General features: G+C 42.7%; 1 protein-coding gene across 2 annotated transcripts in view; it reads left to right on the top strand.

The window, feature by feature from the left end:
• TXNDC16 (thioredoxin domain containing 16) overlaps nt 1-24465 on the top strand; it is a 186532-nt gene that overhangs the window by 160461 nt on the left and 1606 nt on the right. For both annotated transcript variants that reach the window (XM_077466803.1, XM_077466804.1), the window contains exons 18-20: nt 8632-8770; nt 19098-19258; nt 20926-21116. In XM_077466803.1, the coding sequence (XP_077322929.1) occupies nt 8632-8770; nt 19098-19258; nt 20926-21116 (491 nt within the window). The remainder of the gene's footprint in view (nt 1-8631; nt 8771-19097; nt 19259-20925; nt 21117-24465) is intronic.

Here is a 24465-nt window from a genome sequence, read left to right as displayed (position 1 = left end):
ATTATAGCAATGTGACCAGGTTGTGTAACCATAAAATGTCCATCCACAAGGGGATTAGAAGCAAAATTCAGCAGGAGCTCCAGAGTATAAAAGAGAAGAGGAGCCTCTTATGCAGCCCATACACGGTCGAATTTCGAACAAATTTTCTTTTCAAAATCAGAAAATTTTTTTTTTTTTTTTTTTGTGGTCCGATGATGCCACCATTGATTTTCGAAATTCGGCTGACCAAGCCTTCAGTTTTACCTCATGTTGCTACAAAAAATCATTTTCGTGGCCGGGAATCTTCTTTTCTCTCCGTAAATTTTCTTTTCTTATTACATTTCTCGCAACGATTCTCCCATCATTGATTAAAAAAATTGTTTGTTTTTCAAAAAATTTCCAACATGTCCGATTTCTCAAATTTGATTTCCACACGAAAATCGGCTCTTGCTGCAGCCCCACTAATGGTACAAAAATTCTTCTATACGATTTTCGAAAGAAAATTCTTTCGAAATTCGAACTGTATATGGCCGGAATAAGTGTAGAAATACGTTGCTAAATGTCGTACCTTCATTAAATGTAACCACACTTATGCTGGCCATACACAGTTCGAATTTCGAAAGAATTTTCTTTCGAAAATCGTATCTAAGAATTTTCGTATGAATTTCGCACCATTAGTGGGGCTGCGGCAACAGCCGATTTTCGTGCGGAAATCAAATTTGAGGAATCGGACATGTTGGAAATTTTTTGAAAAACAAACGATTTTCTAATCAATGATGGGAGAATCGTGCGAGAAATGTAATGAGAAAAGAAAATTTACGGAGAGAAAAGAAGATTCCTGGCCAAAAAAATTATTTTCTGTAGCAACATGAGGTGAAATTGAAGGCTTAGTAGGCCCAGTTTCGAAAATCAATGGTGGCGCCATCGGATCACAAATTTTTTTTTTTTTTTTTTTTCTGATTTTGAAAAGAAAATTAGTTCGAAATTCGACCATGTATGGCCTGCATAAGTCAGGTTGAAAAGACACAAGTCCATCTAGTTCAACCACAAAAAAAAAAAAAATATATATATATATATATATATATATATATATATATATATATATATATATATATATATATATATATATATATATATATATATATATATATATATATCTATCTCTTATAATATATAATATACAATCCCATATACCCAATTCTATACCCCACAGTTGATCCAGAGGAAGGCAAAAAACCCCAGCAGAGATTCATCCAATTTGCTAAAGCAGGGGAAAAAATTCCTTCCTGATCCCCCGAGAGGCAATCGGATTTTCCCCGGATCAACTTTACCTATACAGGCATACCCCACTTTTAAGTACACAATGGGCTTTTTTTTAATTTTTTACTAAAGCTGGGAAGTGAAAAATCAGGCTCACTTCTGCATAGAAACCAATGAGCTTCCAGGTTTTATTACCAAAGCTTAACTGAACAAGTTGGGGTTAGAAGCTCGTTGGTTTCTATGGAGAAGTGAGCCTGATTTTGCACTTTCCAGCTTTAGTAAATAAACCCCATTGTGTACTTAAAAGTGGGGTATGCCTGTAAATGTCAGTAGCCAGCAGGGGCGGACTTGCATGACAACTCATGGGGCCCCCGGGCAAAAGGATAAGATTATGGGGCCCCCGGGCAATAGATTTTGGGGCCACACAGTACACACACACGTACAGTATACATACACAGACACACAATATACACACAGTATACACACACAGAATACACATACACATACACACACTGAAAAGGTACTGGAGAGGCGGGGCAGCTATAATCTTGGGATTTTAAAAAAAAACTGATTTTTACATACTGTCCCTGGTTTTATTGAGGCTGGCAACCCTGATGGGGCCCATTAGTGGCATGGGGCACTCGGGCATTGCCCGAATGGTCAGTCCGCCCCTGGTAGCCAGTTATATTATGTACACTTAGGAAATAATAATATTAAGTCAAGATTTATAAAACAAATTTGCTTGTCTTACAAAATGCTCTCAAACCAAGTTACTCTCAAACCAAGGTTTTGCTGTACTGTTCTTTCTGCCTGGAAACTTGAGATTGTCCATAGCAACCAAAAAGTGTCCCTTTTACGTCAAAAGCGGTTTTAGACCAGCTAGAAAACAGCGATAATAAACTAGAATCACTTGCAGAATTGAGTGATAGTGATTTGCGGGGAAATTCGTCATCAAACACTGACAGTAATGACAGCGACAATTCTGCAAGTGAGAACATTTCTGTATTTTTGATTTGATTAAATTATTTAATACATTTTATTATTATTATATTATTTGTTATAATTATTTATAGTTATTTATTATATTATAATTTATGATTTCTTGTTTCAAACTTTATCATACTCGGGATGTCTAATAGACTGTTGTTTGGACAGATTTAAGTGACTTATTCCTAAGAATTGCAGGCCTACAATATAAGATGCCAAATTTCAATGTGAAACATTGTACCGCTTTGAGCAAAAATCTGACATAATCATACCGTCAGGGACGTTAAGAGAAAAAAATCTTCTGTGTGTAGCAGCCCCCCTAATTACTTACCTGAGCCCCATCTCTCTCCAGTGATGTCCACGAGTGTCTAAGCCATCTGGGACACTCCACTGCATTGGCTGAGACACAGCAGCGCGCCATTGTCTCCTGCGGCTGTCAATCAAAGTAGTCATCCAGCCAATCGCGAAGGGGGTGGGGCCAGGTCGGGGCTCCGTGTCTGAATGGATACACTGAGCTCTGACTCGGCTCGGGTGCCCCCATAGAGAGCTGCTGGCTGAGGGGAAACTCAATAGGAGGGAGGGGCCAGGAGTAGTGAAGAGGGACCCGAGAAGAGGAGGATCGGGGCTGCTCTGTGCAAAACCAACTGCACAGAAGAGGTAAGTATAACATGTTTGTTATTTTTATTTTAAACAGGCCTTTACAACCACTTTAAAGTCTAACACCACGTTTTAATGTCCCTTTTTAAATAGTTCATTTGGACCAGGCTGGCTCAAAAGGAACTGTATATTTTAGTTAGTAGATGTGCACCTGCTGAACGCGCTGTATCAAAGTATGACTAAAGGCAAAACTTTTTTTTTTTTGTTTTGGATAGAGGGAAGATGGATTGGAATACCTGTCAGTTTTTATTGCTCTCTGTGTACCTGTTTAAAGTGGGGTGCCCCTAAAAAAAAAAAAAAAAATACTGCAGCTGCTGACTAATAATAATCGGACACTTACCTGTCCCAGGGTCCAGTGATGCAGGGGAACGAAGCCCCCCCCCTCGTTCCCCGCTCCGTTTGCGGCGCCCTCATTCGTACTGTGGGCACCCGGCTGTGGCTTCACAGCCGGGCACCCACTGCGCATGCGGCGCAGGGCTCCCTGATACGCCGCACAGTCATCTGGGACACGTGACAGGTCCCAGATGACTGTGCGACGCGAGGGGAAGGGATGTCACCAGCCCGGGCAAGGAAGAAGGCAAACTACGAGGGACACCCTAGCAACAGGTATTTAGAGGTGAGTAAAAAAAAAAATTCCAATTTTAAGAATTTTAAACACTTTTTTCTTTTTTAGTGGCAACACCACTTTAAGTAGATTCACTCTCCCTATTTGTTCTATTTATCATTATCATTGAAAGTCAAAGTAAAAGAAAATTCAAAATGTTGGATTGTCCCCAGAAAAGTAATAGTGGGGAAATCTTCCAATGGGGACACCAGTAAGTTTTGCCTATAGTTCTACTGTATGTAGCCTCAGCTGTGTTTTTCCTGTTCCACTCAATGAACAAAAATAGAGTTAAGCTAACAACTGCTCCAGCCATCCATAGGAAGCTTTGTAGTCTATGAATACAAAGCTTCCTCTGAAGAGGCAAAAGACTGACATCAGGATTTCCGCCTCAGCCAATCAGAGGAAGTTTTGAATTCCTTAAGCTTCTCTCACACGGGTCGGACTCCGTAATGCACATCCACCTGCTCTGCTGATCTCTGCTGAGCAGGCAGTAGACAGGTCTGTCTCCCCTCTGCTATGCAGAGCGGACACGGACACAACCCCACAGTTTTCTATGGGGCGGCCCGATGGAAACATTCCGCCTGTCTGTTTCCATCTGACTGCCATCTGATCCACCAGCAAATGGATCCCCCCATCCCTCTGTTTTTGGCCTCCTCCCTCGCTTTTCTTACACCCCGTGGCAAGATGTGCCTGCGATCGAAACAACTCAGCAGGAGCAATGATTGGAGCTTATTGAAAAAGTCCTCGATCTTTAACAGCAAGTTGACTCTCAATTTTTCCTTCAACACTGGGTGTTTAATTGGCTTGAAGAGTCATTATATGGATTAAGAACATTGCACAAAAAGTATTTTACTGAATGTATTTTAATATATACCACTTACCGTATTTACCGGCGTATAACACGCACAGGTGTATAACACACACATTCATTTTAAGAGGGAAGTTTAAGGAAAAAATTGAAATTTTAAATAATGAACTTTGAAGCAAAATAAGGATCAGTGCCCATCTGCAGCCTCACCATTGCCATCAATGCAGCCTGATCAATGCCCATATGCAGCCTCACAAGTGGCATCAATGCAGCCTGATGAATGCCCATCTGCAGCCTCACCGTTGCCATCAATGCAGCAGCCTCCCCGTTGCCATCAATGCAGCAGCCTCACTGTTGCCATCAATGCAACAGCCTCACTGTTGCCATCAATGCAGCAGCCTCACTGTTGCCATCAATGCAGCAGCCTCACCGTTGCCATCAATGCAGCAGCCTCACCAGTGCCATCAATGCAGCAGCATCCTATTACAGTGGCCTCCAAGTAAACATGAGTGTCTCACTGTATGTAATCTGACGGCGCTCGTCCCGCCCCCCTCCCTGTCCCCGAGGCAGCTAAAATTAAAGTATTGGCGTATAACACGCACACGCTATTTACGCCAGATTTTCATAGTGAAAAAGTGAGTGTTTGTTATACGCCAATAAATACAGTATATGATGATTTATCCATTAAATATTATTGATTTATTCACATATAAAATCCGTTCCACTGCATGTTTGCACAGTGTGTATAATTACATATATGAATTTGCATATTTGCACATAATAATGTGTGATTAAAAACACATTCAACAGATTTAAATATTGTATTGAGGACTAAATTCTATGCTTTAGAATATTGCGGACCTGCACTAATCTTGCTCTCAATTTTACCCTTCCATTTTTGACTCGTGTCATTACTGAGAAGGCTGCGGACCATTGTTCGATTATTTCTTGATTGATGTGATTTACCTGTTTTAAACTGTTTTGGATCGGCCAGATGCCTGGACTGATGGCAGCCTCAGCCTCTCAGTGAGCCGTTAAGATGGCCGCTCCCCGCCCCTCCACAGCTCGGCGCTCCAATGAGCGGGGAGGAGCAGAGAAGAGAGATGCTGATTGACAGTCAGCAGTTCTCCTCTCGGGCAGCCGACAGAACCGAGCCAACGGCGGTGTTCGAATGCTCGGTTCTTAATGCAGAGACGCTTGGGGGACAGATGCAGCATCTACCTAGGTAAGTACGATTATGGGGGAAAAAGCAAAACCCATACTTCTCCTTTTAATTGTTTTATTCTGCTTGTATCAAAGTTTGTATACGTTTTTTTTTTATAATACTGTTCACATGCTTTTGATTTTCAGTTTTTTTTTTTGGTTTCTCTAAAAGTCCCATAATTGAGGGTTAAGTCATGTTGGTATACAGTTTGGGGGATGATGGCAACCGGTAAGCTCTCTACTAAACTTCTCAGCTCACTACAGACCATTAGGCGTTCACTGAATTTCTGTAAGGATTAATGGGTAGTTGTTGGCATTTATCGTAACAAAACATTCTCATTTGTATTTTTACACAGAAAAAGGTACCAAACAAGTGAAGTTGAATGCCTGGGTTTACATACACTTTATATTTTGTTTATTGCCGCGAAGAGATTGAGAATGCAGCGTTAGTTACCTATGGAAGGATTTTCTTCCTGCATGCTTCCTACCCATGATATCAGAATGTCCGCATTTTCTTTTGGGCCCACAAAATAAAGTGACCCTGCACTTAAACTATTTACAGGCATACCCCACTTTTAAGTACACAATGGGGTTTATTTACTAAAGCTGGAAAGTGCAAAATCAGGCTCACTTCGGCATAGAAACCAATGAGCTTCTAACCTCGGCTTGCTCAATTAAGTTTTGGTAATAAAACCTGGAAGCTCATTGGTGTCTATGCAGAAGTGAGCCTGATTTTGCACTTTCCAGCTTTAGTAAATAAAGCCCATTGCGTACTTAAAAGTGGGGAATGCCTGTACTCCTATGCTGATGCTTAGTTTTCCATTTGCTCTCATAACATTTGTCAGCCAAGTGATATACAGCTGGTTCTTTTAGGTACAGAGGATCAGATGACCTTCTTATCGTTCCACAATGCAGCGTCCAATCATTAGGCTGAAACTTTATCACATGAAGGCAAGGGGGCAGTTCTTAGCCTGGTGTATGCTCCAGCTAGGTTGAATTTAGAGCTTTTTCTATTAAACACTTAAGAACCGAGCCTCTTTTTGTATCTTACAAGTTAAAGTGGTTGTAAACCCTTACAACACACTTTGACCTACAGGTAAGCCTAGATTAAGGCTTACCTGTAGGTCCAAGAAATATCTCCTAAACCTATACGGTTTAGGAGATATTTGCCAAAAGACAGACACAGAGCGCGCAGCGGTCAACGGCGATATGCCGCGAGTGGCGGATCCCGTGCGCATGCGCGGGAGTGATGTCATCACGGCTTCGCCGAATGACAGCGGCGGAGCAGCGAGACCCACCGAGAAGATGGATGCGCCGGACTACAGGGGACTTTGCTGGCTCCTGTGTCAGCTAAGTGACACATAATGAACTACTATGCGATGCGATGCGATGCATAGTAGTCCATTATGCTTTACCTTTGCAGGGAATGTAAGAGGAAGTAAACCCATCAGGGTTTATTTCCTCTTTAAAAACTGTTTTTGCTAGAAAATTACTTAGAACCCCCAAACATTATACATTTTTTTTTCTAATACCCTAGAGAATAAAATTTGCGTAACGGTCTTAAAAAATGACTGAGAAAAATGAAAAATGACTGAAAATGACTTAGAAACCCCAAACATTGTATATATATTTTTTCAGACACCCTAGAGCTGTGGTTCTCAACTGCTGTCCTCAGGCCAGGTTTTTAAGTATTACCTTGGGGGAGATGCAGACTAGACTACTGCAATCACTGAGCAGCAAATGATATCAGCTGTGATGTATTTCAGTTATCTTGCAAACCTGGCCTGTTAGTGGATCCTGAGGACAGCAGTTGAGAACCACTGCCCTAGAGAATAAAATGGCGGTCGTTGCAATACTTTATGTCACACCGAGTTTGTAAATTGCGTATTTACAAAGGCACTTTTTTTGGAAAAGATACACTTTTTGGAATTAAAAAATAAGAGGACAGTAAAGTTGGTCCAATCTTTTTTTATATTGTGAACGATCATGTTACGCCAAGTAAACTGATACCCAACATGTCATGCTTCAAAATTGCGCCCCCGCTCGTGAAATGGTGACAAACTTTTACCCTTACAAATCTCTATTGGCGATGTTTAAAAAAAATTCTACAGGTTGCATGTTTTAAGTTACAGAGGAGGTTACAGATTATTGCTCTCACTCTACTGATCACGGCAATACCTCACATGTGCGGTTTGAACACCGTTTTCATATGCCGGTGCTTCTTATATATGCGTTTGCTTCTGCGCGCGAGCTCAGCAGCACGGGGCGTGTTTTTTTTTGTTTTTTTTTCACCTTTTTGTTTTTTATTTTTACACTTTAAAAAAAATTTTAAAAAATAAATGTGTCGCTTATATTCCTATTACAAGGAATATAAAAATCCCTTGTAATAAAAAAAAAAAAAGCATGACAGGCCCTCTTAAATATGAGATCTGGGGTCAAATAGACCTCAGATCTCATATTTACACTATAATGCAATAAAAAAAAAAATAATCAAAAAAAATTGTCATAATAATTTAAAACAAAAATGCCCTTTTAAGAGCTATGGGCGGAAGTGACGTTTTGACATCACTTCCGCCCTGCCATGTTATGGAGACGGGTAGGGGCCATCTTTCCCTCACTCATCTTCATGCCCAGCAAGGGTGAAGATCCGATCGCCTCCGCCGCTGCTGGCGGCTCTGGTAAGCGGCGGAGGGCACCGGAGCACAGCGAGGGGGGGGGGAGGCGCCTCTCTTATCACCGATAAGATCTTGCAGTGAATCCGCCACAGAGACCACTCTTATCGGAAAGCAGACCGCCGGCCGAAGAAGAGGATACCGGGGTTATGGCAGTCAGCTGCTGCCAGAACACCGATATTCCGCTTCAAAGTAAGGACGTATATCGGCGTGCGCGGTTCAGAAGTGGTTAAACTGGATTTTTGCTTTTCTTTTCTAACCTGAACAGAGGAACACCAGCAAAAATCTGATTGCTATAGACATCAATATATATATATTTTTTTTTTTTTTACAAGATGCTTTTGAGAAATGAGGCCTGAAGTTTTTCTATTTGGTTTTGGTTAGAAATATAGGCAAAGCTAGAAATATAATAGCCAAAAGATATTTTCTTTTTGCTTAGAACTCCTCGTTCTTTCTTTCAGGGCAGAGAAGTATGGCGTCCATCCCCCAGCTGTCCTCTTCTCCAGGCAAGGTGTACAGAAAGTCTATGCGGTGTCTCTTCTCAGCACTCCTCGCAGTCAGGTTCTTCCACTCCTAAGACGGGGATTACGCGGAGAGTTTGTGAGTGTTAATCGTTTCATATGATCATAACGCTCTGAACTCAAAGATAAGTGCAAGTTACATAAACACATGGGCCTCTCCTTAGGGTAAAGTATGTGATGTATATACTGTACATACAAACACACACAAAGAGTTCAGAAATGGATCCAAAGCATATGGTTTTCTTTAACAATTGCTGGAGGCATGCAGGCGTTTCTACCGCCATGTTATATAATTCCATATGAATACCTCTTTCTTCTACCGCTTTTACAGATTTTTATTTGGAATAGATTAACTCTAATTTATAAGTATAATTACTCTCTAATACTTGTCTGAGGGTATTTTGTATGTTTGTGATCAGAGAGGTTCCAGTTAGAAGGCTTTAAAGAGGAAGTAAACCCTGATGAGTTTACTTCCTCTTTCATTCCCTGCAAAGGTAAAGCATAATGGACTACTATGCATCGCATCGCATCGCATCACATCGCATAGTAGTCCATTATGTGTCACTTACCTGACACAGGAGCCAGCAAAGTCACCGCTGTCCCCTGTAGTTCCGAGCGTCCATCTTCTCAGTGGGTCTCGCTGCTCCGCCGCTGTCATTCGGCGAAGCCGCGATGACGTCACTCCCGCACATGCGCACGGGAGCCGCCCGTTTTAAAGTGGTTGTAAACCCTTACAGACCACTTTGACCTACAGGTAAGCCTAGATTAAGGCCTACCTGTAGGTCCAAGAAATATCTCCTAAACCTACACGGTTTAGGAGGTATTTGCAAAAAGACAGGCACCGCTGTCTCACTGAGCATGCCGCTGCTAACGGCGATATGCCGTTAGTGGCGGCTCCTGTGTGCATGTGCGGAAGTGACGTCATCGTGGCTCCAGCCAATCACAGAGCCGGAGCCACTATACCCGGAAAGAAGATGGACGCTCCGTGGAAGAGGGGACAGCGGTGATATTGCTGGCTCCTGTGTCAGGTAAGTGACACATAATGGGCTACTATGCGATGCATAGTAGCCCATTATGCTTTACCGTTGCAGGGAAACAAAGGAAGTAAACCCATTAGGGTTTACTTCCTCTTTAAAGTGGTTGTAAAGGAAAAAAAAAAAAAAAGCAAAAATGTCTGTACTTATAATAGAATTGCACAGAGCGGCCCCAGTCCTCTCTTCTCGGGTCTCCCGCCAGCACTCCTAGCTCCTCCTCTCTTGCTGGTGCCCTCCAACAGAAAGCCGATTCCCATGGGGGCACTTATGCGGGCTTGCTCCCGAGACCCAGTGCTGCGTCCATTGACACAGACAGCGGGACTTTGCCAAGCCCCCCCACCACTGTAGTTGATGGACAGGAGCATGCATACCTTCTATGCATGAAGGTAAAAGACCTTCTGTGTGCAGCAACCCCCCCATACTTACTGGAGCCCCATTGCGATCCAGTGATGTGCACAAGAGCCTCGGCACTCCAGGGATTCTCATTTCTCATTGGCTGAGACAGCAGCAGGAGCCATTAGCTCCCACTGCTGTCAATTACAGCCTATGAGAAGAAAGGGGAACGGGGCCGAGCCGCAGCTCTGCCCCACTCACCCCTGAGCAGCGGTTCGGCAGTGAGCCTACTCGGGTGCCCCCACAGCAAGCTGTTTGCTTTGAGGTCACTTGGCAGGTGGGAGGGGACAGACGCACTGGCGGTGGGACCTGAGAAGAGGTGGATGTGGGCTGCTTTGTGCAAAACCGCTGCAGGTACGTATGACATGATTTTTTTTTTTTTTTTTTTTTTTTTTTTTTAAACCTTGCCTTTAATATCACTTTAAGGAGATGGCAAATGCAGTCATAAATATAACCATATGAATCATTAAGTTGTTTTTTTTATATTGAGTTCAAAAACTTAACTGCTGACTCAATAATATTGATCTCTTCCAGGAAGATATCTACCACTTTTATCGTAATTTATGCACCCGCTACAAGTAGTAATTTGGTTGCCTCACTAATGATGAGCAAATTTAAGATAGGATGAATGTCTGGGTGGCGTGTAGAAATATATACAGAGTAAACACTATTCCGGGTGCACTTAACAGGCAGAACATTGCCAGTTATTTCATTACAGCAGATAATTGTGGTCTGCTAATTCTCATGAGCATATCTCTCTTACAAATGTACCATCCTTTTTTCATATTTGTCACAAGTCAGGCGAGCTTATAGTGCATTTTCTGTTTACCTAGGGCACTGGGCTTTTTTACACTTGCAGTTGGAAGGGTAGTAAAAACAGGCATTTGGGCTGCATTTTTATGGCACGCATCCAGCTACCGTTGCTGGTTGTGGGGCCATAAAAATGCCGCAGCCATGTCAAAAAATCCTGCACATCCAGCCTTTGTCTGACGAAAAATCGTAATCGGCTGTCGAAAGCACCCTACTAATGATCTGAAAATCGCCAGACAGCTCGTCGTACGAGTTTTTTCATCCGATTTTTGTATCGTGTGCACGGGACTTTAGAGTTGTGTACAGAGATGGATGGCCAGATCAGTGCACAGACAGAGCAATAACTGTGGCTGATGATTAGAGTTAATACAGGCAATCTGAGAAAAAATGCAATGCAAACGAAATGTATTTTATATTTCAATATTTTCATATTTTTATTGAAAAAGAATCAAATTTCAAAATGAACAGACACATCGATAAGACAAAGTCGATTTCTCAGACTGTCAACACAGCAATACAGAAGTACAGAAAATATAGGCATTTTACATACCTGTCCCCTACCCTTACAGTAGAATGCAAAATGTGCGATATGTATCCAAGTACCAATGGGACTGAATAATACTCCCCCCCCCCCCCCCCCCCATCCCCCATGATCCGGAACTCCACCACATACGGTGAATGACAGAGACCCGGACTCACAGGGAAGTCTGGTGGCAAACCCTGAGATTATCCCGGGGCTCACTACTATGTGAGGCCCCATAGGCGATCATGTGCATTGTACGTACAAGTATCGGAAGAAAAATGTTTGAAAGAGGGGGGAAAAAATGGGGGGGGGGGGGAGAGAGAAAGGGGAGATAGAGGAGGAGAGGGTCAACCTGGAGCTTCCTACGGAGTCGAGATATAATCGATCCACGGGTCCCACACCGTGTTACATTTTTTGGTGTTATTGCAAAGTATATAGGCGAGTTTATCGTTAATCATGATCCAATGGAGTTTACTTTTAACCTTGTCAAGAGGGATTACCGACTGTCTCCAATGCCTAACAAAACTTATTTTAATTTGAACACATTATCCAAGGCATGAAAGAAGACCTCAATCCATATTGAAACAGACAAACCTGTTGATCAGGCATAGGCTTGAAACTGTGGTTATGCTTTAAAGTCCACTAATAAGGACAGGTGTGCACACTATAAACCTGAGCTGCAAAGCTGCGTAACAACCGGCAGATCGCAAAGATTTCATACTGATACAAACCAATCACTCTCAATATAAGTCGGAGTGAATTGATACAATGAAAAGTTTTCAGCTTCAGTAATATAGCAAAACGTTATGTTTACAACAGAGTTGTAGTAAGCAAAATTACAGCATTCACGAATCCAAGGAAATTGGTAATTACTGCGTGACACTACAAAGGCTGCTTTCACACGGAGGCACTTTGCAGGTGCTAAAGCGCCCTGAAACAGCCGCTGCTCTGTCTCTAGTGTGAAAGCCCCATCGGGCTTTCACACTGGAGCGTTGCTCTTGCAGGGTGGCCAAAGTCCTGCAAGCTGCATCTTTGGAGCGCTGTAGGCGCGGTGTATTTACCGCTCCTAAAGCGCCCCTTCCCATTGAAAACAATGGAGCAGAGCTGCAAACCCGCTGCAGCGGCGCTTTGCGGGTGGTTTTAACCCTTTTTTGGCCGCTAGCGGGGGTTAAAACTGCCCCGCTAGCAGGCGCATAGCGCCCATAAAACAACGGTAAGGCGCCGCTAAATATAGTGACGCTTTACCGCCAGTGCCCACAACCCGCAACGCCCCAGTGTGAAAGTAGCCTTAAACTCACTTAAAGCAGAGCTAAGCTCTGCAATACTTACCTTTTCCTTCAATGGTCTGATTTCTCTCGCTGCCTCTGACATCTTTCACCCTGTTTCTTTTGGGTTCTGGGCTGCAGCTGTCTTCATTGGCAGGTGCAGTATGATGTCACTCTTGCACATGCACAAGAGTGTAGTCATCTCAGCGAGCAGGCATTGTGCAAGAATATAAACGGAGCTGTGCTTACCCAGCTAGTGTACATTTCAAAGCAGACTACAAAGAGGCAGGTGTGTTTCCTTTATTGCAGAAGAGATATTTGCATGTCTCTTCTGCAATAAAGAGCCTGCTCAGTTTTTGAAAGAGTTTTGCGTCCCCCCCTCTGCCGCCCCCCTCCTTTCTTGGAGGTCTCCTGGTACCGCCAAAAAAATAAAAAATATACATACTTTTTTTTTTTCTGCTAAATTTAGCCCAGTCTGGTGATGTCACAGGCCCTCTTGGCAGAATAGCATTCCTCTGTGAGCTCACAGGAAGTGGCCTGAATGATGCTGGCCATAATTAAAGTGATACTAAACACACACTGTTTAATTGATCTTGTCCCTTGTGTTTCTGTATATGGGAGATGGCACTGTAGATATTTTAATAATAATAAAAAAAAATTCTAAGTACTTCCTAATCAATATACAGCTGTCACATGACCCAGATCTCTCCCAGCCTGTCTACAGGCAAACATGAGTGGGAGGAGCGTCTAGTCCTCTGCTGCTGGTCAAAAAAAAAAAAACAGACTTTGGAATACAGAGTAACAATAAATAATATTAATAAACTATTTACAATATAGGTGAAAGTAAATAGTAGCGCTGACTCAAACAATATGAATCCATATACCCAGTGACAGGTTGTAGTGATTAAACTCATACATTAGTGAACCAATAAAAATAACAAACGAAGTCTGTGATTAACCACTTCAGCCCCGAAAGAATTTACCCCCTTCCTGACGAGAGCACGTTTTGCGATACAGCACTTTTTTTTCGCACAAATAGAGCTTTCTTTTGGTGATCTCCCCTGCGGTTTTTATTTTTTGCGCTATAAACGAAAAAAGAGCGACAATTTTGAAAAAAAAAAGCAATATTTTTTACTATTTGCTATAATAAATATCCCCAAAAATATATAAAAAAAATAATTTCTCTCAGTTTAGGTCGATATGTATTCTTCTACATATTTTTGTTAAAAAAGAAAAAAAAAACGCAATATATTGTATATTGATTGGTTTGCGCAAAAGTTATAGCGTCTACAAAATGGGGGATAGATTTATGCCATTTTTATAAAAAAAAATTAGTATTAGTAATTGCAACGATCTGCGATTTTATTGTGACTGCGACATTTTGGCGGACACATCGGACACTATAGACTCTATTTTGGGACTATTGTCATTTATACAGCGATCAGTGCTATAAAAATGCATTGGTTACTATGTAAATGACACTGGCAGGGAAGGGGTTAAACACTGGGGGGCGAACAAGGGGTTAAGTGTGTCCTAGGGAGTGATTCTAACTGTAGGGGGGGTGGGCTCACTACAACATGACAGAGATCACTGCTCCCGATGACAGGGAGCAGTAGATCTCTGTCATGTTGGTAGGCAGAACAGGGAAATGCCTTGTTTACATAGGCATCTCCCCGCTCTGCCGCTCCGTGACACGATCACTGGACACCGGCGGACATCGTGTCTGCGGGCACGGTCAAGGAGTACGCGTGCACGCCCACAAAGCTGCGTTTTAAAGGGAACGTACATGTACACCCATTTCCGCAGCCCTGCCATTGTGCCGACGTACATCATCGTGCGCTGGGCGGCAAGCGGTTAACAGTCCATTAATGAGATTAGGATGTCTCAAACAAAAACTAAAAATAAAGAAATAAAGAATAATGAAAAATATATAAATCCTGATGTGAGATCTTCAAAGCTTTCACCACACCATGTGCAATCAGTGTTTCCACCCCCCTTTTGGTTATGCACTCACCAAATAGCAATGCCTTGCACTCTCATGCTCGGCCAAACCGCATCAACCCTACAAGGGTTAAATATCCAACGATATTCAGACGTAATACTCGATATCATGGACTCTACATATATAATAAAACAAAAGTGCTCCAATAGTGCCATATCATTGTGATAAAATGTATTTCTATTAAAAAGCTTCAAATATTGCACTCACATGAGCTAAGGTCAAGTAAAGCATAAATACATCCACTTGCAGCAGCAAGTACTGGCATAGCGTGGTCACAGCGGACACAGCATGGGGAAACTGAACTTCACCAACGAGAGATCGTGCTCCTCGGGAACATCACTTCCGGTATTATCAGGACAAAACGTTAGGACGTTGGCTGTACGGCAAGTGAAGTTCCTGAGGAGCACCATCTCTCGGGGGTGAGGTTCGGTTTCCACATACTGTTTTTTTCATATCAATAAACTGTTTTAAATTGCCATACAAATATATATTTTGAAATCAAATCTTTATTATTTTGTGTAAATAACATGGTGTGGGCAGACTTCTGCCAGTCACCAGCTCTGTGTCAGGAACCATGAAACAGACAGAGTCAGAAGTACAATCAAATCATATTAATAAAAATAAAAAGGTAAATAGGAAAAAGCGTAGTCAAGCAAGTCCAGTAGCCAGATCGGGTAGTCAGCCAGTCCAAAGTTCATAAACCAGATCGGGTAATCAGCCAGTCCAGAAGTCAGGGATCCAGGGAGAGCAACTGCAAGCAGGTTGGAAGCCAGGAATCTTGAAACAGCAGGAGATGGTTCCTAGTGATGTGACCAAATGTGAAGGTGAAATGAGCTGGAAGACTTGTATATAGGCAGGCCAGACGAGCATCATCGGGGAACAGCTTGTAACTGTTGAGAGAGAACAGAGCTGGCAATTAGCCAACAGCTGAGTGGCCAGCCCAGAGGAAGAAGGGCTAAGCCAGCCCTGACACTCTGTCTCGCCACTCCAGCCTTGTTAGAGAATAGGAGGGAGGTAAATCCACCATTAATCTACATGTTATATCCCACCCCTATTGTATTTAGCTGGTAAGTGGGTTTGGAGGAAAAGGGAGGGAGTTGGTTGTCCTTTATCACTATGTATATGCCCACATGTGTGACTCTATTGTCACATGGGCTCAGGGGCGGACTGACCATACAGCCACTTGGGCACTGCCCGAGGGCCCCAGGCCACTAGGGGTTCCCATCAGGGTTGCCAGCCTCAGTAAAACCAGGGACAGTATGTAAAAATTCTCTCCAATACCTTCTCAGTCAATAGAAACATGTCTGTGTATACTATGTGTACCTGTGTGTGTATACTGTGTGGCCCCATAATCTGATTGCCTGGGGGCCCCATAATCTCCTATTGCCCGGGGGACCCATTAGTTGTCAGTCTGCCCCTGCATGGGCTGATAAGATGCGATGGGGAGGAAATGCTCAGCATAGAAACTCACTGAAAACTGAGCATGTGCAGAGTTGCCAATACAGCTGCAAAATTCCTAGCTGCATTGGGGACATGAACAGAAGGGAGATAGAGAGCAGCAGGATCAATCAGGTTTTTTTTTCAGAATACAGAAAACAAATCTCATAGTGATGGAGTATGAACAGCTTGTAATACACCATTTATTGATAGTTTTTTTATGATGTGGGTTTAGTGACACTTTAAACCCAGTAGAAGAGCTGTGCCACATCACCGTATATAAGAAGCTCAGCCTTCATATGCAGCACCTCAGGTTTTTCTTCCAAGCATTATTTTGCTATACCTGTCCACCCACTACCTTTTTGTTAATAATCAGGTATTCTGAGAACCCAAGCTTACAATACAAGAGATGTATTCCAAAACATACCCTTTGTAGGCTGTTTTCTGCTACTTTTGCCTCTGAAAACCCTAATTAAAAAAGGAGCACTACGTTTTTCTCAGCTGCCATTCAGGATCCAAACCTTCAGTGGAATTTCCAATGTAAATATTCATACAGTATGGAGACAGAGGACATTACACAACAGACACTGAGGAAGTAGGGAAAACAAAGAAGATACCAAATAGGTATCAACAGGTCAGACTTTTAAGGTATGGAAACAAATAAGAAAGTAACAAAATAGTTTATTAGTAGAAAATACACAATATCATAACAGTGTTCAAACAAGAATATAAAAATCATATAAAATGATCCAATTTGTTCATTGAGCCCTTGTGCGTCGTGTCTACGCGTTTCTCTGTTAAGGCTTCCTCATGACATGGAAAAAGGTTCAAAGACGTAGCAAGAGCGAGCAAAATAAATCTCACTATCTTCAAATGGACTGCGCCTCAAGTACAAATGTCATAGCAACCTGGACAGATCCAAATATATGGAGAAGGTCAACCAGGCTGTGATAGGGTAGACAGCACGTGGCACGTTCTGATGAATACAGAGAAAGATTAATACTTGTAGCAGGTGCAAAAAAGTCTTATTCCACATTCAACCATTAACAGGGACAACCAATGAAAGACAGATTACCATCTAACTGAAGCTTACTAGACGCTGATAGCAAATAGTGTACCCCAAGCAGCATAATTAGCAGCTAAGGTAAAAATATTTAAAGTGGAACAAAGAAAGCAGGCCCCTGCGAGACAGCCCAACTAAAGTCTCTCTTCTTTTTTTTTTCAAAATAACAAACGTTTAGGCCCGTACACGCGATCGGACTTTTTGACAACAAACATGCAAATTAGCTGTTTTGGAGCAACATCCGACCGTGTGTACGCTCCATCGGACAAACTTTTTCCGTTTTCATCAGACTTTTGTTGGCTGTGTGGACGGAGAAACTTTTTGACAACATAAGTCCGATGGAGTAAAGTCCCATCATGTGTACACAAAACCATCGGACTTTTGTACAAGGTACAAACACGCCATGCTCAGAACCAATGCAAAAGATCAGACAACAATACAGAAGTTGACCAAAGGTGGCGCTGGAGTAATTGAACGTCCTCTTTTGAAGTGTCATCAGTACGTTGAAACGTCACTACGTCTGTGTTTGTTGCCTAAAAAATCTGATCGTCTGTATGCAAAACAAACTTGTGGACTACGCCCTTTGTACAATAGTCCACGGGAAAGTTTGTACAAAGTCCGATCGTGTGCATGAGGCTTTATACTTACCTGCTCTGTGCAGTTGGTTTTGCTCAGAGCAGCCCCGATCCTCCACTTCTCAGGTCCCTCTTCGGCACTCCTGGCCCCTCCCTTCTGTTGAGCACCTGAGCCAAGCTGCAGCTCTGTGTATCCATTCAGACACAGAGCCACTGCCCGGCCCCACCCCCTCTTTCCCCTCGTTGGCTTACTGGCTTTGATTGACAGCAGTGGGAGCCATCGGTGCTTTGCTGCTGTCTCAGCCAATGAGGAGGGAGCGTCCCGGACAGCAGAGTCTCTCATGCAACATCGCTGGATCGGAGGGAGATCAGGTAAGTATTAGGCTGAGGGTGGCTGCTGCACACATAAGGCTTTTTATTCCAATTCATAGAATGCATTGAGATAAAAAAAAAAAAAACCTTCTGCCTTTACAACCACTGTAAGCCCTTGTACACACGGTCGGAGATTCCGACAACCAAATCCGTCGGAGTAATTCCCGACGGATTAATTCCGGAAGAGGTCCGGAAGTGATGTTGCATACACACGGTCGGACTAAATTGTCGGAAAATCCGATTGTACATAACGTGATGACGTTATTTCGTTACAACGGGACTACGTTCAGGCTAGTAGCCAATAGCTTTTGTCTAGGAATTTGATCTGAGCATGCGTGGCACTTTGTCCGTCGGAGTAGGCTACACATGATAGGAGTATGTCCGATAGGAGCATTTTGTCAGAAAATTTTACCGGCAAGTTGGAAAAGTTGGTCCGTCGGATATTCCGACGGAAACAGATGCAGACCACACACAGTCGGAATATCCAACAAAACAGTCCGATAGGAAACATTCCATCGGAATCTCCGACCGTGTGTACAAGGGCTAAGGTAAATTAAGGGAGAACTTCCTGACTCTAGCTCGATTTATTAGCTCACTAATTGCCTGAAATTACTCTGTAAATTGATCCCATTCCAAATACTTTTGGAGAAAGTTCTGTAGTCCCCTTTTAAGCCACATGAATTACATATGATGCTAAATTTGTATGCTGGAAATTGTAATAAAAAAAGTTTTTTCTTTTTCCAAACAGGATACATTGCGTATTAAAATTAGCGTTCTCATTGTTTTTACAGCTTCTTGTACGCACAACTTCCCGCGATTGGCTTAATTTATGTTTTCTAGAAGTTCAGTTCAAACAAACTTTTATTTAAAAGGATGCCAAACTTCTGCCAGGTTTGCCAATAGTAAATCTGCTTTATGTCCTTGTCCCACAGCCGGAGGTCAGGGTGGAGACTCTGCCATCCCTTCTCCAGAGCCAGAGAGCCCTTCTTATCCTCTTCTCAGAAGGCCCTCTCCATCACAGCCATGAGAAACACATTCTGAGCCTGGTGCGGGGGAAATACTTAGAGCCATATTTGGCTTGTTGGTTAAATCTGTAAGTACCAATCGGGTAATGTGCCCATTAATGTACAATGTTGACATTATGGAACTAACATGGGAATGTTTCCATTACTTTGTGTCTATCTTAAATGAACGGTCAACTTTCCATGCTCAGTACATAGCTGAAGGGTGTAACGGGAATGTACTGTATAGTATTATGGAATATATTTGTATAAATTTTGCCATATAATTTTTTTATTTTTATTTTTTTTATAAGGTAAATTTAGAAATTTTAACAGATATTCAGCGCAGATAAACTATACTTTAAATACACATACAATTGCTAGCTGACACTCAAGGATAATCCAGAATGCCTCAACAGAAAATAAACAAAATATAGTGCTGCGCAATAGAATTAATAGTCCATAAAATTATCCAGTGATGAAAAAACCTCCTAAGCTGTGAAATGGATATTTTATAGATAGGCAACTCCTATCCTCATATTGATTAGTGGTTCCAAATTAATAACTACTGCAGTAGGGAACAGACACAAAAGATACGCTCAGCATCTTTCCAAATAACCGTTCTTCTTTATTATGAAGCATTTGAAGGTTTTTATACACATGATTACTTAAGTATCACATTCATATTACAATTGTACGTTTATGGTAACAAGGGGCGTAACATAGGCAGGCTAATTCTAATCAGGACTCGAAAGAATGCAAAACTTGTACTGAAAACATTATTAGTGCCGTGTGCACAGTGAGGGCATTGTGCAATACGTATAAAATAGAATACAATTATATAGAGAACCTACAAATTTCCATTACAGGTGCAATAATGGACAAGACGGTAAAGCAGTGATTGTAGCCCATACATCGCAGATACTCCAGCCTCTCACCTCAAAGACTCGACCTGTAACAGGTCACACAGCTTTTGACCCACGCCTGGGGTACCGATCACATAAGGTCCAGCCAATGGTCTCCCCAAACATAAGGACAAAAAAAAGGGGGACAATCTAGTGCTCTCCGTTTTTACAGGTTTATTTCATGAACAGGTCACACAGCTGTTGACCCACACCTGGGGTACCGATCACATAAGGTCCAGCCGATTGTCCCCTTTTTTTGTCCCTATGTTTGGGGAGACCCTCGGCTGGACCTTATGTGATCAGTACCCCAGGTGTGGGTCAAAAGCTAGAAGCTTAGCTTCTACAAACCTGTTGTCATTGGCTTGAAGAAGGAACCAATCAGTAGTTCCGAAACGCGTCCCATTTTGATGACATATTTCCTGTACCTTGTTTTTGTAATATTATAGGAAGCCTGTGATATGAAGAAACATCCAAAATTTAAAATTCTGTTATCAATTAAATCTGTATCCTTATGAGAAGAGAGGGACATGCTGACCTGTGAAAATCCAGCACCTTTCTTTGTAGTAGAGCAGAGAAGAATTTGGGCAAGGCTGGCACCACCACTTGGGGTTTCAGTGCAGCGCAGCACATTTTCTTTTCATATACTGGATCTTTAAAGGCACTGTGTTGTCAGCTCAGATAGGAAGTTAGGAGCTCACTAGATTCACTCTGTATCTTTCAGCACTTACTTTTATAAAACATGTAAATGTGCGCATATTGGAGATCTGTAGTCAGGCACACATTTTGAATATGCAGCAAATGCACTTTAGTACTGCCAGTGTGTACATAAGTCAGTTTTATTATATATTTTGCAGCAAGGAAACTCCTGTGGCATATGAGATGCTGAAGAAATACTTTGGTCTGATCCCACACCTACCAGTGCTTGTCCTGGTTACCTTTGGCACACAAGGACAAGTGTTTGCACTCCCGGCAGATCAGCCTATCACTGAAGTTAATATTTTATATTGGCTAGAAATGGTAAAGGCTGGAGAGGAAGCCCCAATCTGTAAGTATTTATGAAACTTGTCTGCATGGTACCTGCCTGCACCATAGAAACACCCTGTATAAGCCCCCGTACACACGGTCGGACATTCCGACAACAAAATCCGTCTGATTTTTTTCCGACGGATTTTGTCCAAAACTGGTGTTGCATACACACGGTCGGACAAAGGTGTCGTAAAAATCCAATCGTTCGTAACGTGATGACGTTATTTCGTTACGACGGGACTATGTTCAGGCTAGTAGCCAATAGCTTTGGTCTAGGAATTTGATCTGAGCATGCGTGGCACTTTGTCCGATCGAAATACTCTAGAAACAGAACAAAAAGAAGAAGAAAGGATCATGTTGTTGGAAAATTTTTATATCCAGCTCTCAAACTTTGTTGGTCGGACATTCCGATGGAAAAAGTCAGATGGAGCCCACACACACGGTCGGATTATCCGACAACACGGTCCGATCGGACATTTTCCGTCGGAATGTCTGACCGTGTGTACAAGGGCTTACATATTTATATACAGTATAGAAGTGTTAAAGTTTTACTAAACCCAGAACAGTCTGTATATGCAGTAAAGAATGCTTGTTATACTCACTGTGGGAACCTATGGGGTTAATGCTACACATTGTGTAAAAAGATCATGTCTTCTCTGATCCTACCCTTCTTCCACAGTGCCCAATCCATGCCCTGATAGTGCAGAGCCTTGGAGTCACTCTGCACATGATAAATTTGGTGTGTATTGCTAGAGGGTTGGTTATTTTATTTTTTTATTTTTGGGGGGGGGGGGGGGGGGTGCATATGATCAGCCCAGGGCCAATCAGCACTGTCCAGAGCAGTGATTCTCAACCAAGGTTCCCTGGAACCCTAGAGTTCCTCCAAAGGTTGCTAGGGGTTCCTTCAGCATTGGGCCATTTCTGCCTCTCAGATAAGTTCCCACCAACACCATTGATCTTTTTAGATATCTGTAAGGAGGTAATTCTTCCCACTGACCATCACACTAATGTATCACGAGTTGTATTTCTAATCTTTAGTAGGGGTTCCCTGAGACTGGAGAATTATTTCAAGGGTTCCTCTGTGTTGAAAAGTTCAAGAAAGGCTGGTCCAGAGCGTCAGGGGTCATGCAGCCTCATAGGACAATCAAAGGAGAATGAAAGCTTTAACCAGTGCTCAGAGAGACACTGATAGAAGTCACAAGATTGCTATATACTGCTGATGAGAAAAGGTATTTAGCAGTATTTACTAAAGTAATTGCATTCCCATGTTCTGTGTACTGTGGGAGACCAGATATAGCGAATGCAGAGTCCTGGGTTTAGTAACACTTTAAGCAAATAATGCAAAACATTATATAGAACGCAAGTTTCTAAACTGAAAATTTAACTAAAATCCGATTTGACACATACCATTAAAGCAGAACTCCAGTCTTTCAGGCTTGCACAGTTGTACTGGCTCCCCTGTGCTTAAAAAGGCTTACTCTGATTTCACTGCACACTGTGAGCTTCTCATTGTGTGCATCAGAAGCTACAAGCCAGATAGAGCCCCGCCTCATTTCCTAGCTGGAAGATATCTAGCAATAAAGGTTAGCATTTTTACAGACAGTGCTCCTTTCTTACAGAACACGTAAGTATACCATGTTTGTTTTTATAATTTTTTTTTTAAAAACTAAGCTTTAGGCCTCATGCACACTGGATGTTATTTAAAAAAAAAAACGCCAGTAGCGTTAGCTGTCAAAAGCTGTAGAATGAGTTTTGCAGAGTTTTTGCAGTGGTGTGTTTCAGCGTTTTTTAGCTATTGCGTTTTTTTTAGCTTGCTTTTTTTTTGTAAAGCTATACTCCCAGAAAAGCTTGCGGCTCAAAGCAAGTTTTTCAGCGTTTTAAAGCATTTATCAGAGTTCGAGCTGAAAAACTCACCCCACTAGTTCTGGGGGGGGGGTTTCCAGCCAGAAGACACCCCTGCCAAAAAACGCTGAGAACAGCCTGTGTGTGTATGGACACATAGCATAACATGCTGGAGAGTTTACTGGCTGAAAAAAAAATGCCTAAACCCAAAACAGCAGCTGTAAAAACGTCCAAAGTGCATGAGGCCTAAATGTGGCTTTAACAAAGTGTGCATGACCTCATCAGGTGAGAGATGTTCGTTCATAGTCCAATAACCCGGCTGGAGGTGGAAAAGTGAAAGAAGCAGTTGCCAAGCTGCAGGCTGTAAATATTGGTGTTACCCTTGGGTTTTAAAGTGGTTGTAAACCCTTACAAACCACTGTGACCTACAGGTAAGCCTAGATTAAGGCTTACCTGTAGGTCCAAGAAATATCTCCTAAACCTATACGGTTTAGGAGATATTTACCTGAAGACAGCCACCGTTGTCTACGGCGCATGCGCCGTAGACAGCGGTGCGCAGGCGCACTGGGCAAGCCGCAGATCGCGGCGATATGCCGTGAGTGTCGGCTCCTGTGCGCATGCGCAGGAGAGACGTCATCGCTGCTCCGGCGAATCACAGCGCCGGAGCAGCGAGACCCACCAAGAAGATGGACACTTGGAACTACAGGGGACAGCGGTGACTTCGCTGGCTCCTGTGTCAGGTAAGTGACACATAATGGACTACTATGCGATGCGATGCGATGCATAGTAGTCCATTATGCTTTACCTTTGCAGGGAGACAAAGGGGAAGTAAACCCATTAGGGTCTACTTCCTCTTTAAAAGCGGTAGTGCAGTGTAAGGCTGGGTTCACACTTATGCGAATTGTATGCAGGTTTCCCCAAATCCAATTTGCTCGACAGAGTGGGACCGGCTTTCAATGGAGCCGGTTCACACATCTCCGGGGGGGTGTTCACGGATCGCAATGAAGAAGGGTCCTTTGTGTCTCTTGGTCCAATTTAGGTGCAAATTCACGCAAAATTCAGACTTGATTTGCACCTGGGTGAACAGCAATGCACCGCTGTGAGCTGCGGCCGCAGCATATGAGAACAGAGCCTGAATCATAGAAGTGACTGAAGAAAATTACATGTGTTTCCCAGAGTTAGGTGTAGTGGTTAGCACTTTCACCTAGCAGCAATAGGGTTGCTGGTTCAAATCCCGACCACGACACTATCTGCCTGGAGTTTGCATGTTCTCCCTGTGCCTGTGTGGGTTTCCTCCGGGTACTCCGGTTTCCTCCCACACTCCAAAGACATGCTGGTAGGTTAATTAGACCCTGTTCCAAAAAAAATGGCTATAATATGTGTATGTGTATGTCAATGTTGTGTGTGTCGGGGCCCTACAGGTTAAAGGACCATGTAAAAAAAGCTGCAGATGGACTGGTGGCAAGAAAGCGCCCTGAGGCGATTCAGTTCGCATAGGTAGCCCTATACAAGTCACCCATTCATCA

The sequence above is a fragment of the Lithobates pipiens genome, unplaced genomic scaffold (genome assembly GCF_037356315.1).
Source record: "Lithobates pipiens isolate NorthernLeopardFrog02 unplaced genomic scaffold, aLitPip1_a1.2 Scaffold_37, whole genome shotgun sequence".
Classification (NCBI taxonomy): Eukaryota; Metazoa; Chordata; class Amphibia; order Anura; family Ranidae; genus Lithobates; species Lithobates pipiens.
This window is presented reverse-complemented; position numbering and strand designations above follow the sequence as displayed.